At 47.0% G+C, this 14,585-nt stretch overlaps 1 protein-coding gene across 1 annotated transcript in view; it reads right to left on the bottom strand.

Moving 5' to 3' along the window:
- LOC138762381 (metabotropic glutamate receptor 1-like) overlaps positions 1-14,585 on the bottom strand; it is a gene marked incomplete at its 5' end in the record, with an annotated part of 67,312 nt that overhangs the window by 31,377 nt on the left and 21,350 nt on the right. Inside the window, one exon of the mRNA XM_069936148.1 lies at positions 14,273-14,508. Coding sequence (XP_069792249.1) covers positions 14,273-14,508 — 236 coding nt within the window. The remainder of the gene's footprint in view (positions 1-14,272; positions 14,509-14,585) is intronic.

Here is a 14,585-nt window from a genome sequence, read left to right as displayed (position 1 = left end):
CCTTTCGTGCAACATCAAAAGATCTTGGAGCCCATCATGCTCCAAAGACATTTATTATTACAACTTCTCCTTCATTGGAGTGAGCTCCACAGCAACCTCTGCCCCATGCTCCAGCACTTTCCCTTTAAGATGTGTACAATGGCTTAAAGTGCTGGCACCCTGTCACAATTCTGTGTCACCTCTGAGGCATGTAGTCAACAGCGCAGTTCTCACTGGCAACACACTGCATTTGTGTTAATTAGCAGGCAGTGTGAAGCTGGTGCGTTGTCTAAATGGGAATCAACTGGCATGGTGCGCTTTGGCAAACCGACAAGGTACTGCAGCAGTTAGCCCTGGTGCCTCAGAATTCCTACAGCCTGGGATCAATCCTCACCTCCAGTGCTGTCTGTTTGGAGTTTGCATGTTCTTGCTGCGATTGTGTAGGCTCCTTCTGGGCGCTCTATTTACTTGCCACTTGCAGATGGGTAAATTGGCTGCTGTAAAGTGCCTCTTGGGGCAGATAAATGCCAGAAGTTTTGAAGCAGTAAACAAGAAGAACTATTTTCAGGGAGGGACATAAGAGAATAAACGAGAGGGGAATGGAACCCACTAGGAATCAACAGGTTCACAATGGGCCAAATAGCCCCCTCCTATGTTGTAAGAAGTGCATTAGTACACACAGATATGTGCACATACACCATCCCTCATTGAGTATGCACTACTGCAAGAACTACACATAGAGTTTGCGAAACACGTACATCATTCCCTACACACACACATGCGCGCACGCACACACAAACGCGCACACACAGGTATAATAGAGCAAGGCTTGCTTCTAAGCTTTTGTTCACCTTTGGAATCTGTAGTTCAACATGAGGAGCAGAGTTGTGCCAATAAAAGTTAAATAAACCATTATGAGACTGAAAAGAAAGAATAAAACAGTAAAAGACATTGCCCAAACATGAGGATTACCAATATCAACTGTTTGGAACATCGTTGAGATGAAAGAGCGTACTGGTGTGCTCAGTCATTGCATAGGGACTGGTATTCCAAAGATGAAAGAAGAATTCTCATTATAATGAAGAAAAATCTTCAAGCGCCTGTTCGACAGATCAAAAACACTCTTCAGGAGGCAGTTGTGGCAGTGTCATTGACCACCGTCCGCAGAAGACTTCATGAACAGAAATACAGAGGCTACACTGCAAGATATAAACTACTAGTTAGAAACAGGATGGCCAGATTACAGTTTGCCAAGAAGAGCCTGCAGAATTCTGGAAAATGCTCTTGTCGACAGATGAGACCGAGATTAACCTGTATCAGAATAATGACAAGGGCAAAGAGTGGCGGCGCAAAGGAACTGGCCAAGATCCAAAGCACCTTTACCACGGTTTGCAATTTGCAGTGTAGCCTCTGTATTTCTGTTCATAAAGTCTTCTGCGGACGATGGTCAATGACACATCCACTCCTGTCTCCTGAAGAGTGTTCCTGATCTGTCAGACAGACATACATTTTGGGATTTTTTTTCATTATGATGAGATTCTTCCTTGGAATACCTTGCAATTACTGATCTTACCTGTATGCTCTTTCAACTTAATGATGTTCCGAACTGTTGATTTTGGTCATCTTAAGGTTTGAGCGATGTCTCTTACTGTTTTATTCTTTTTCAGCCTCATAATGGCTTATTTGACTTTCATTGGTATAATTCTGGTCCTCGTGTTGAAAAACGGCAACTACAGATTCCAGAAGTAATCAAAAGTTTAGAAGCAAGCCCTGCTCTCCTACCTGCATCAATGAAGAAATTAAACATTCCTGAGTATCACAAATACCTGTGAAGCCAAATGCCCCAAACATTATGGTGCCCTGAAATGCGGGAAATGTGCATAAAAAAGTGCAGTAGTTTCTCCATGGTCAAACCAAAATGTATACAAATAACTATGAATAAAATCTGGAACATGCACTTTAATGACACGTGAATTGTGTCATTACAAATTTAAAACTGTGGACCACAGAGGCAAATAAAATAAAAAAGTGTCTGCCCCAAATATTATGTAGGGCACTGTATATTCATCATATACAGTAAAACTTCCGATTTTACTATGGCGATTGGTAGATGCCGGATAAGTGAATTTTCCATTTGCTTGAGACTGCTTGCTGCGTGATTACAGAACTAACTGCCGGGGGCACCAATTTTAAACGTTTGTACTTTTTACCTATTTATTTTCTGCGAATTTTTTTGCCAGTTGCTTGAGGCTGCTGGTTGCTTGATTTCTGGATAACAGTAATTTTACTGTATTCTGTTTACACATGGACTGGAGGATGGAGCTATATCCTCCCCGAAGTCTTGATTTCAGTTAATTCACAAATAAATTCACTCAGGTTTTCCCCACTTCAAGAGTTAAAGGATGAGAAGCCATTGTCTCGAGTGAGCCCCTTCAACCCTGAACTCAGAGGGTCAGGAAGGAACAGGGTAAAGTCAAACTCAACAATTGACAGCCTACAAATTGCTGATCCTGTAAATTAAGATCCCAAATTCTTCCTACATATATTTCCAAAGGTCAACTGTTCATAGGTCAATCTCCCAGTGCCTGTTTCAACCTATAGAATTAGCCATTCCTCTGGATGACAGAGTGGTTCAGCAGGTAGAGCTGCTGCCCCATAGTTCCCGTGAGCCAGTCCATTCGTGACATCCGCTGTCACCTGTGAGGATTTGTACATTTTCCCTGGGTCGATGTGTGTTTCCACAGTGTGTTAAGATTTCCTCCCACATCCCAAAAGCATGTGGATTGGTCAGACAATTGGCTGCTATAAATTGCCCTTCATGTACAGGAGGGTGGTAGAACCTGGGCAGAGTTGAAAGGAATGTGGAAAGAATTAAAGTGGGTACTTGATAAATCATCACAGTCACAGTGGGCCTTTTCCTGTGCTGTCCAACTCACTGACTGCCTCTGCCTCAATAATCAAATTATTGTCAGGTGTCCGACATCATTTAGGATCTGAACAAGATTCAAGTTGCAGGGTTAAAACATAAATACTTCTCCATCAAAACTGAGGGACACATGAGAAGGAGTTACAGTCAGAGCCTCAACTCTCAATTATCTGAAGCAAGGGACCTTTTTGTATAAAGAGCCTGGATGAGGAAGGGGAAGTACATTTGCAGAACACAAAAAGGTTGGTGGCATTGTGGATAGTCTGGAGGGTTGCTGGGGATTACAGCAGGGCATTGATAGAATGTATAGCTGGGCTGAGAAATGGAACTTGAAGTTTAACTCAGAAGAGTGTGAAGTGGTTCATTTCAGTAGGTTCAATTTAAAGGCAGAAAACAATGTTAATGGGAGGACTCTGATCAAGGTGGAGGAACTGAGAGATCTTGGGGTATGTGTCCACAGATCGCACAAAACTGGTTCACAGGTTGATAATGTGGTTAAGCATCTTTTGAGGGGGAGGACGTGGAGGGGGAGGACGTGGAGGGGGAGGACGTGGACCTGTCCTCGGGCCTGCGCAAAGGAGCTTTTAGGTGGAGTGCAGTGTGCGCAGTACTGGCCCCACCCTTTACACCCATGGTTCGTGTGCCGTGGCCAAGCAAGCTGGGACGTGGCAGCGAGGTCCTTGGGTCGTAGGTTTTATATCGGAATGGCCTCCTCCTCCACGTCCTCCCCCTCTACGTCCTCCCCCTCAAAAGATGCTCACAAACTCAAGCTAGCATGCTGGAACATCAGAACCATGCTAGACAAGGCTGACAGCCACCGACCTGAACGTCGGTCTGCCCTCATTGCACATGAACTCCTCAGACTTGACATCGACATAGCCGCTCTCAGTGAAGTCCGCCTGGCAGATGTAGGCAGCCTCCAAGAACGCGGCGCGGGCTACACACTCTACTGGTCTGGCAAGCCTTTGGATGAACGATGCCTATCTGGTGTAGGCTTCATGGTCAAGAACTCCATTGCCTCCAAACTCGAAAACCTTCCGACAGGCCACTCGGACCGAATCATGTGCATGCGACTCCCCCTTCAAAACAAGCGTCGCATCACCCTCATCAGTGTCTATGCTCCAACCCTCCAGGCGGAACCAGCAGAAAAGGACAAGTTCTACACTGACCTGCGCAACCTCATCCAACGCACCCCTACAGCCGACAAGGTTGTCATCCTTGGCGACTTCAACGCTCACGTTGGCAAAGACTCAGAAACCTGGCCAGGAATCCTGGGCAAGCATAGCGTCGGCAAGTGCAACAACAAGGGGCGCCTCCTGTTGGAGCTCTGCGCAGAACAGCGGCTTGTCATTACAAACACCCTTTTTCAGCAGAGGGACAGCCTTAAGACTACCTGGATGCATCCCCGATCCAAACACTGGCACCTCCTGGACTACATCCTGGTGCGAGAAAGTGACAAACGAGATGTGCTCCACACCAGGGTCATGCCCAGAGCGGAATGCCACACTGACCACCGGCTAGTTCGCTGCAAGCTCAACCTTCACTTCAAGCCAAAGCCCAGGAACAGTAAAGCCCCCAGAAAGAGGTTCAATGTTGCAAACCTGCAGTCAGACGAAGTGAGAGGAAACTTCCAGGCAAACCTCAAAGCAAAGCTCGACGATGCAATCCGCCTCATGGACCCGTCCCCTGAAACCCTCTGGGATCAGCTGAAGACTACCATACTGCAATCCACTGAAGAGGTACTGGGCTTCTCCTCCAGGAAAAACAAGGACTGGTTAGACGAAAACAGCCAGGAAATCCAGGAGCTGCTGGCAAAGAAGCGAGCTGCCCACCAGGCTCACCTTACAAAGCCGTCCTGTCCAGAGAAGAAACAAGCCTTCCGTCGCGCATGCAGCCATCTTCAGCGCAAACTCCAGGAGATCTAACATGAGTGGTGGACTAGCCTCGCCAAGCGAACCCAGCTCAGCGCGGACATTGGCGACTTCAGGGGTTTCTACGAGGCTCTAAAGGCTGTGTACGGCCCTTCACCCCAAGTCCAAAGCCCGCTGCGCAGCTCAGACGGTAAAGTCCTCCTCAGCGACAAGATCTCCATCCTCAACTGATGGTCAGAACACTTCCAATCTCTTTTAAGTGCCAACCGCTCAGTCCAAGATTCCGCCCTGCTCCAGCTCCCTCAACACCCTCTAAGGCTAGAGCTGGATGAGGTCCTCACCCAGGATGAGACATATAAGGCAATCGAACAACTGAAAAGTGGCAAAGCAGCAGGTATGGATGGAATCCCCCCAGAGGTCTGGAAGGCTGGCGGCAAAACTCTGCATGTCAAACTGCATGAGTTTTTCAAGCTTTGTTGGGACCAAGGAAAACTGCCTCAGGACCTTCGTGATGCCACCATCATCACCCTGTACAAAAATAAAGGCGAGAAATCAGACTGCTCAAACTACAGGGGAATCGCTCCATTGCAGGCAAAATCTTCGCTAGGATTCTCCTAAATAGAATATTACCTAGTGTCGCCGAGAATATTCTCCCAGAACCACAGTGCGGCTTTCGCGCAAACAGAGGAACTACTGACATGGTCTTTGCCCTCAGACAGCTCCAAGAAAAGTGCAGAGAACAAAACAAAGGACTCTACATCACCTTTGTTGACCTCACCAAAGCTTTTGACACCGTGAGCAGGAAAGGGCTTTGGCAAATACTAGAGCGCATCGGATGCCCCCCAAAATTCCTCAACATGGTTATCCAACTGCACAAAAACCAACAAGGTCGGGTCAGATACAGCAATGAGCTCTCTGAACCCTTCTCCATTAACAATGGCGTGAAGCAAGGCTGTGTTCTCGCACCAACCCTCTTTTCAATCTTCTTCAGCATGATGCTGAACCAAGCCATGAAAGACCTCAACAATGAAGACGCTGTTTACATCCGGTACCGCACGGATGGCAGTCTCTTCAATCTGAGGCGCCTGCAAGCTCACACAAGAGAAACTTGTCCGTGAACTACTCTTTGCAGACAATGCCGCTTTAGTTGCCCATTCAGAGCCAGCTCTTCAGTGCTTGACGTCCTGTTTTGCGGAAACTGCCAAAATGTTTGGCCTGGAAGTCAGCCTGAAGAAAACTGAGGTCCTCCATCAGCCAGCTCCCCACCATGACTACCAGCCCCCCCACATCTCCATCGGGCACACAAAACTCAAAACGGTCAACCAGTTTACCTATCTCGGCTGCACCATTTCATCAGATGCAAGGATCGACAACGAGATAGACAACAGACTCGCCAAGGCAAATAGCGCCTTTGGAAGACTACACAAAAGAGTCAGGAAAAACAACCAACTGAAAAACCTCACAAAGATAAGCGTATACAGAGCTGTTGTCATACCCACACTCCTGTTCGGCTCCAAATCATGGGTCCTCTACCGGCATCACCTACAACTCCTAGAACGCTTCCACCAGCGATGTCTCCGCTCCATCCTCAACATTCATTGGAGCGCTTTCATCCCTAACGTCGAAGTACTCGAGATGGCAGAGTTCGACAGCATCGAGTCCACGCTGCTGAAGATCCAGCTGCGCTGGGTGGGTCACGTCTCCAGAATGGAGGACCATCGCCTTCCCAAGATCGTGTTATATGGCGAGCTCTCCACTGGCCACCGTGACAGAGGTGCACCAAAGAAAAGGTACAAGGACTGCCTAAAGAAATCTCTTGGTGCCTGCCACATTGACCACCGCCAGTGGGCTGATATTGCCTCAAACCGTGCATCTTGGCGCCTCACAGTTCGGCGGGCAGCAACCTCCTTTGAAGAAGACCGCAGAGCACACCTCACTGACAAAAGGCAAAGGAGGAAAAACACAACACCCAACCCCAACCAACCAATTTTCCCCTGCAACCGCTGCAACCGTGTCTGCCTGTCCCGCATTGGACTTGTCAGCCACAAACGAGCCTGCAGCTGACGTGGACATTTACCCCCTCCATAAATCTTCGTCCGCGAAGCCAAGCCAAAGAAGAATGTGGTTAAGATAGTGTGTTGGCCTTCGTTAACTGTGGGATCTAGTTCAAGAACTGTGAGATGTTGTTGCAGCTGGTGAGATCCCATTTACAATATGTGTCAATTCTAGCTACCTTACTACAGGAAGGATATGGATTCTAGAGAGGATGCAAAGGAGATTTACAAGGATTCTGCCTGGATTTGGGAGCATGATTTATGAGGTTAGGTTAAGTGAACTTGGACTTTTTTCCTTAGATCTGTGGAGAAGAAGGGTACCTGATAAGAGGTGGATCTGATGATGAGAGTCATTGATGATGTGGATGACATGAAGCATTTCCCCGAGGCTGAAATAGGTATCACGAGGAGGTATAGTGGGAGTAAGTACAGGGGTGCAAGAGGTTCGTTCTTCCCACAGAGAGGGTTTGATACATGGAATGTACTGCCCGCCATGGTGGTGGCAGGTACAATAGGATCTTTTAAGAGATCATTAAATAGTAACATAGAACTGAGAAAAATGGAGGATTATACAGTAAGGAAAGTCTAGGCAATTGCTATCCAGAGAAAATTGTCCATTTGGTTGATATGACCACTTTAAGCTCGGGAAAATTGAATAGACTATCCTCAGTGTGGGATTCAGTAAATAAAACAACTGGAGCAACATCTGATCATGACACAGAAGGGTAGCACGGTTGGCACAGTGGTTAGTGCAATGTCTTTATAGCACCAGCAATTGGGACTGGGGATTGAATCCCAGCTGCCTGTAAGTAGTTTTTACGTTCTCCCTGTGTCTGTGTGGGTTTTCCTTGGGGGCTCCGGTGTCCTCCCACTGCTCGGAACATACTGGAGATGTAGGTCAATTGTGTGTGGATTGGGTGGCATGAACTCGTGGGCCAAAATGGCCTGTTACTGTGCTGTATGTCTAAAAACTTCTTTTTAATTTAAAAATAAAAATAAGCTATGTCTGTAAAATTGACCAAGGAACCCATGAACACCAGTGAAACTATTTGTAGCTTGTGTTCTGTCACAGAGTTTTAAAGCACACCTTTGACGCGCAATGTTCATGTCACCATTATGGGCAAAGTGGTGAAAGGGGATGAGTGAAGGATGGGAACGCAGGGTTGAGGTTCTCATTAGATCACTCATCATTCTGTTGGCTGATGGAGCAGACTTCAGGGGCAAAGTGGAGACATCCACTCCTATTTATGATTTTAAATTGATTTCTCAGGTGGATGACTGGATAGTAAACCACTTACTTTTGGTAATAAACTCTTTTCAACTGTTTAAAAACAGTTTAAAGGTACAGGGAGGCAATGGAGTATACGCCAGGCACATGCTGGGTGCTCGCAGACAGCGACTGGGTGAATCGAGTGACAAGTTCCTCCAGGCCCTGCAGGGACTTGCACGAGCACGCAACTTCCAGTCAGTGCCGGTCACCCAAAACAAAGAGGACATGATCTGCGAAGCCTATATCGTAGGCATCGGTCGGACTGCGTGCGACAAAGGCTACTCAAGCAGAGTAAGTTAGACTTAAAAGGAGCAATCAACCTTGTGAAATTGCTGGAAGTTTACTTGATGAATGGCATGGGGTCCACACAGGGGCCACCATCTTGGGATGCGAGTTTATAGGCCAGCAGTCTGCTACCATGTCCGATGAGTGAGTCCACTACAGCTGTGGTCTCCCAGGAGCACTCGAAATGCTATTTTTGCAGCCAACCAAAGCACCCCTGAAAATGTAGCCTGGTGAAAGACGCAACATGTTCAAAATGCAGAAAGAAGGGACACTATATGAAGGAATGTCAATCACAGCCACCTTCCAGTCCTAGCGTCGCCATGTGCACAGCATGGGGGCCACCATCTAGTCTGTCGTCATCCTCTGGAGACAACCACACCGTGATATGGAGGCCGGAATCTTGGACGCCGCCAACTTCCAGGGATAACCACACTGCCACATGGGCATTGCCATCATGCTCCCAGACTAGGAGTCAGCACGGACCAGACCACGAACCGATACTGGCCTCCATGGTACTGAATCAAAACAGCCTGCATCAACTCTCCCAGTCTATTATGGACATCTCGATCAACAATTAGGTGACAAGATGGCTTTTCGATAGTGGGAGTGCTGAGAGTTTCATCCATCCCGACACAATGCAGTGTTACTCTTTTAGAACCGGTGCGGACACGAAAGGCCAACATGGCCTGTTTCCGCTCTGTAAATGGTTATGTGGTTATATGGTTATATGGTTATAGCAAGGCCAGTAAGTTATAAAGTCACTCTGGCCTCAATGCCCCACTTGGTCGAGGTCCACAGCTACACCACCATGATGCTGACCATGTAGGGCACAACTTACAAGAACTTTAAACTCTACACCATGCTGCACCTCTGAGCACCAGGGTTGCTGGGGCTGGTCTTTCAGTGCCACCTCAAAAGTGTTATGATGCAATATGACAGTCCTTTTCCCCCCCACACCCCGCAGTTCGTCAGCCAGCCGCCCGACTCCCCCCCTTCACACTGCTCCCTACCCTCAACCCCTGCCAGCCCAACCGACACGCAGTCCCTCTACTCTCCATATCGATCACTCATCACTGTTCACGAACTACCCCCAACTGTAAGCCAGTCACTACAAAAAGCAGGCGATACAGAGAAGGGTACAAGGTGTTTATGAAAGCAAAAGTACAGTGACTCATGAGTGAGGAATCATCAAGGCCAGTACCAGCCGTGGAGAACTCAAGTTATGGTGGTCAACAGTGGGGGTAAACCCAGAATTGTGATTGAGGGGATACATATCCCTTCCTCCCATTACAGATATGGTCAATCAAATTTCCCAATATCATGTGTTCTCCACGATCAACCTGAAATATGCCGACCACCAGCTCCTCATCTGCCTGGAGGACCGCTTTTGAGGCAGTTAGCCACCTCTACCATTTCCTCAGGGTCTCCTTTGGTGTAACCAATGGTGTCCCTGTCTTCCAGCGGAAGATGGACCAGATGGTGGACCAAAATGACCAGCACATCACCTTCCCCTACCTGGATAACATCATGATCTGCGGCCACAAGCTGCAAGGACATGATGTCAACTTCCAGAAATTCCTCACAAATGCCAAAAGCCTAAACCAGCAGTTCTCAACCTTTTAATTTCCACTCACATACCACTTTAAGTATTCCCTATGCCATAGGTGCTCTGTGATGAGTAAAGGATTGCTTAAGGTAGTTTGTGAGTGGAAAGAAAGAATTTGAAAATCGCTGTTTTAATCGCCCCTAATTGACACGTTATGACACTCCAAAGGAAATGGGCCAATGACAATTTTTCTCAAGCAAAATATTTCCGTAACAATTGGATCCAGAGCAGTGATTCTCAACCTTCCCTTCCCTCTCACATACCACCTTAAGCAATCCCTTACTAAGAGCACTGATGGCATAGAGATTACTTAAAGTGCTATGAGTGGAAAGAAAAAGGTTGAGAACCACTGGCCTAAACCTAAACTACAAAATGGATAAATGTGTTTTCCGCACTGCCCACCTAGGGATTCTTGGTGGTATTTTGAAGAATGGGGTAATTTTCCAAATGTCATTAGATATGGGGATAGTGCCGGAGGATTGGCGCATTGCGCATGTGGTTCCGTTATTTAAAAAGGGTTCAAGGAGGAAGCCTGGCAACTATCGGCCTGTAAGTTTGACGTCTGTGGTAGGTAAATTAATGGAGAAAATTCTTAGAGATAGTACTTATAAACATCTGGATAGACAGGGTCTGATCTGGAGCACTCAACATGGATTTGTGGGAGGAAGGTCATGTTTGACCAATCTGATTGAATTTTTTGAAGAGGTGACTAGGAATGTGGATGAGGGTAGCGCAGTGGATGTTGTCTATATGGACTTCAGTAAGGCCTTCGATAAGGTACCACATGGAAGGTTAGTTAGGAAGGTGCAGTCTTTAGGTATAAATTTTAAGATAGTCAAATGGATTGAACATTGGCTGAAAGGGAGAGGCCAGAGAGTGGTAGTGGATAATTGTCTGTCAGGTTGGAGGCCGGTGACCAGTGGTGTGCCTCAAGGATCTGTATTGGGCCCATTGTTGTTCGTTATATACATTAATGATCTAGATGATGGGGTGGTGAATTGGATTAGTAAATATGCAGACGATACTAAGATAGGTGGAATAGTGGATAATGAAGAAGGTTTTCAAGGATTGCAGAGGGATTTGGGCTGCTTAGAAAAGTGGGCTGAAAAATGGCAGATGGAATTTAATGCTGATAAGTGTGAGGTGCTTCATTTTGGTAAGAAGAATCAGAATAGGACATATGTGGTAAATGGGAGAGCATTGAGGAATACAGAAGAGCAGAAAGATTTAGGAGTGACGGTACATCGTTCCCTGAAGGTAGAAACTCACGTGAATAGGGTGGTGAAGAAGGCTTTTAGTATGCTGGCCTTTATCAATCATTGCATGGAATATAGGAGTTGGGAGGTGATGTTGAGATTGTATAAGACGTTGGTGCGGCCTAATTTGGAGTTCTGTGTGCAGTTCTGGTCGCCTAATTATAGGAAGGATATAAACAGAGTGGAGAGAGTGCAGAGAAGGTTTACCAGAATGTTGCCTGGGTTTAAGCATCTGGAGTATGGGGAGAGATTGGACAGATTGGGTCTTTATTCTTTGGAGCGTAGAAGGTTGAGAGGGGATTTGATAGAAGTATTTAAGATTATGAAAGGGATAGACAGAATGGATGTGGATAGACTATTTCCGTTAAGAGGTGGAAAGTTTAAAACAAGAGGACATGAGTTAAGAATTAAGGGGCAGAGGTTTAGAGGTAACATGAGGGGGAACTTCTTTACTCAGAGAGTGGTAGCTGTGTTTCTTCCGGGAGAAATAGTGGCGGCGGAGTCAATTGTATTATTTAAGAAAAGGTTGGACAGGTATATGGATGAGAAGAAGATGGAGGGTTATGGGCATTGTGCAGGGAGGTGGGACTAGAAAGGGGTGTTTGGTTCGGTGCGGACTAGAAGGGCCTAATGGCCTGTTTCCGTGCTGTAATTGTTATGTTATGTTATTGGCCCCAACCCCAACAGCATGAGCCCCCTGCTAGAGCTCCCCCTCCCACACAGCCTCAAGGCCCTGAAAAGGTGCCTAGAGTTCTTTTCCTACTACGTCTAGTGGGTCCCTAATTAGACAGACAAAGCCTGCCCCCTTATCAAGTTCACATCCCTCCCCCTGACAAGAGAGGCCTGGGCAGCCTTCTGTTGCATAAAATAAGTAATATATAACTAAGGCCACAATGTACACGTTGGAAGAATCTAACCCATTTCAGGTGGAGAGTGACGCATCCGATTTCGCTTTGGTGGCCGCCCTTAATAAGGCAGGTCGGCCCATGGCCTTCTACTCCTGTACCCTCTAAGGCCCCAAAGTCCAACACTCCTCCATCAAGAAGGAGGCCCAGGCAATAGTTGAGGCAGCACAGCACAGGAGGCATTATCTGGCCGGCAGATATTTTACCCTGCTCACGGACCAACGGGCCATGGCATTCATGTTTAACAATAAACAGTGGGGTAAGGTAAAGAATGATAACATTATGAGGTGGAGGATCAAATTCTCCACCTCTAACTATGATATCCTGTATCAACCATGGAAGTTCCACAAGCCCTCAGATGCCCCGTCCCGAGGGCCTATGCGGAATGCAAACTGAACATCTACCAACCAGATAGGGCACACCTGTTAAAAGCTACATTGTCTTTCGAACTCCTGAGAAGGGATTTCAAGGGCCCCCTTCCCTTCACCAACCGCAATGTGTATTTCCTCATGGTCATCAATGAGTATTCACGTTTCCCCTTTGCCATCCCCTGCCCAGTCATGACCACCACCACAGTCATCAGGGCACTGCTCAACTTGTTCACCCTGTTTGGGTACCTGTCATACATCCAGAGTTACCAGGGAGTCCTCATTCATGAGTGATGAGCTACACCAATATCTGCTGGCCACAGGTATCGCCACCAGCAGGACTACTAGTTATAACCCCTGAGGGAGCGGCCAGGTGGAGAGGGAGAATGCCACCACATGGAAGGCCATCCTCTTTGCCCTCAAGTCCAGGCGGCTGCCAGTCTCTCACTGGCAAGCAATTCTTCTCAAGCCAACTCCATGCAATCAGGTTCCTGTTATGTACTGCCACCAATGCTACCCTCATACAAATTTTCTCCTTCCCCAGGAAATCCATGTCAGGGACCACCCTACTATCCTGGTTGACATCCCCAGGGGTGGTCCTGCTACGGAAGCACATGAGGGGCCATAAAACTGACCCACTGGTTGAAAAGGTCCAGCTCCTCCATGTGAATCCCCAATATGTGTACATGGCTTATCCAGATGGGCATGAGGAAACTGTCTCCATCCGGGACCTTGCATGCACAGGGCACCCAAGGAGCATACCCACCAAACAGCACCCACCCCCCCACTTCCATGGACACACATATGGTATGATATACCAACTCTGGTAGAGTGGCCACATCCCAGGCAGGTCAACACAGCGCTGGAACTCCAGGAATCACCAATGACCCCAGCTAAAGCACAGCAACTGGCTCGCCACCAGACACAACGGAAGACCAGGCCATCAGACAGTCTTAACCTGCAAGTCTTTGTGTCCAACATCACCCCGTTGGACAAAATAAAAAAAAACAAGGGGTGAATGTGGTGAACTGCTGTACACTCCTTAATCTGGCTCCGCCCGTTCTGTGACTGTACCTGTGGCTCCTCCCTCTTGACCCTGTATAAAGGCTCCAAGACCATAACCTCTCCCTGGAAAGCCTGGGTCACAGCATAGGATGACCTTCAAGTTTATTGTACAGTTCCGTAACTCCAGTCATTTGAGTTAGTGATAGCACATCAACATTGTAAAAGCATCTCATGATAAGAAAGAAAGCAGATTCTCCTTCACTACCTGTCTCTGCTGGTGACTGAAAATCTTAAGTTTGTGATTATGCAAATAAGTCTTGGTGAAACTTGGAGCAGGAACACAACCACATGAAGCCCATATGCATTCTTTGGTGGGCAATCCTAATCTGTGTTCAAAGATGAAATTCTAACTCCTAGTGATTTTTTTTTGTTTTTAGATAATAGATTGCAATAGAAGCTTGGAACATGAGGTCAACACATCAAAACATAGCTGGATTCATCCCTGCTTCAAAACCACTTCACCAGGCTAATTTAGCCAGTTGCAACAAAGCCTGTTGAGTGTAGTTTTCTTTATATTTATGGTTTTGATCATAGAATTTTATTTTCTGTAATATATTATTTTCACATAAACATGTTGGTAATGTAGTTGTACTGCATTTTTGCAATGTTTCCTTGAATACTTTGGGTTCTGGTGATTAGAAGATGTGCCACATGGCATGGTGAGGTAGGAGAGAATGATTCACGTACCTGTGCAGAGTTTTTTATAGGCTCGGTTTTCCTGAGGGTGCCCCTCCAAACGGCACTGGAAGCGGTGCTGCCAAAACTCAGGAAACCATGGGTTGCGGGTGTTGGTGTCCAGTTTCAGCTTCAGGTAGTAGTCGTCAAACCAGGTGACCTCCGCAGACTGCAGCTTGATAGTAATCCCTCCCACCGCCTCTTGCTCGTAGGCCTCAATCACCTCCTCACGGTCTGCCCATCCATCACTGAAATGAGAGAAAACAAAGAATAACTTGTGGGGACAAAACTGGGGGCGACCATTAAGCATCAGGCAAATAAATTC

The sequence above is a fragment of the Narcine bancroftii genome, chromosome 4 (assembly GCF_036971445.1).
Source record: "Narcine bancroftii isolate sNarBan1 chromosome 4, sNarBan1.hap1, whole genome shotgun sequence".
In the NCBI taxonomy this organism is placed as follows: Eukaryota; Metazoa; Chordata; class Chondrichthyes; order Torpediniformes; family Narcinidae; genus Narcine; species Narcine bancroftii.
Note: the sequence above shows the minus strand (reverse complement) of the source record. Positions and strands in the feature narration are given on the sequence as shown.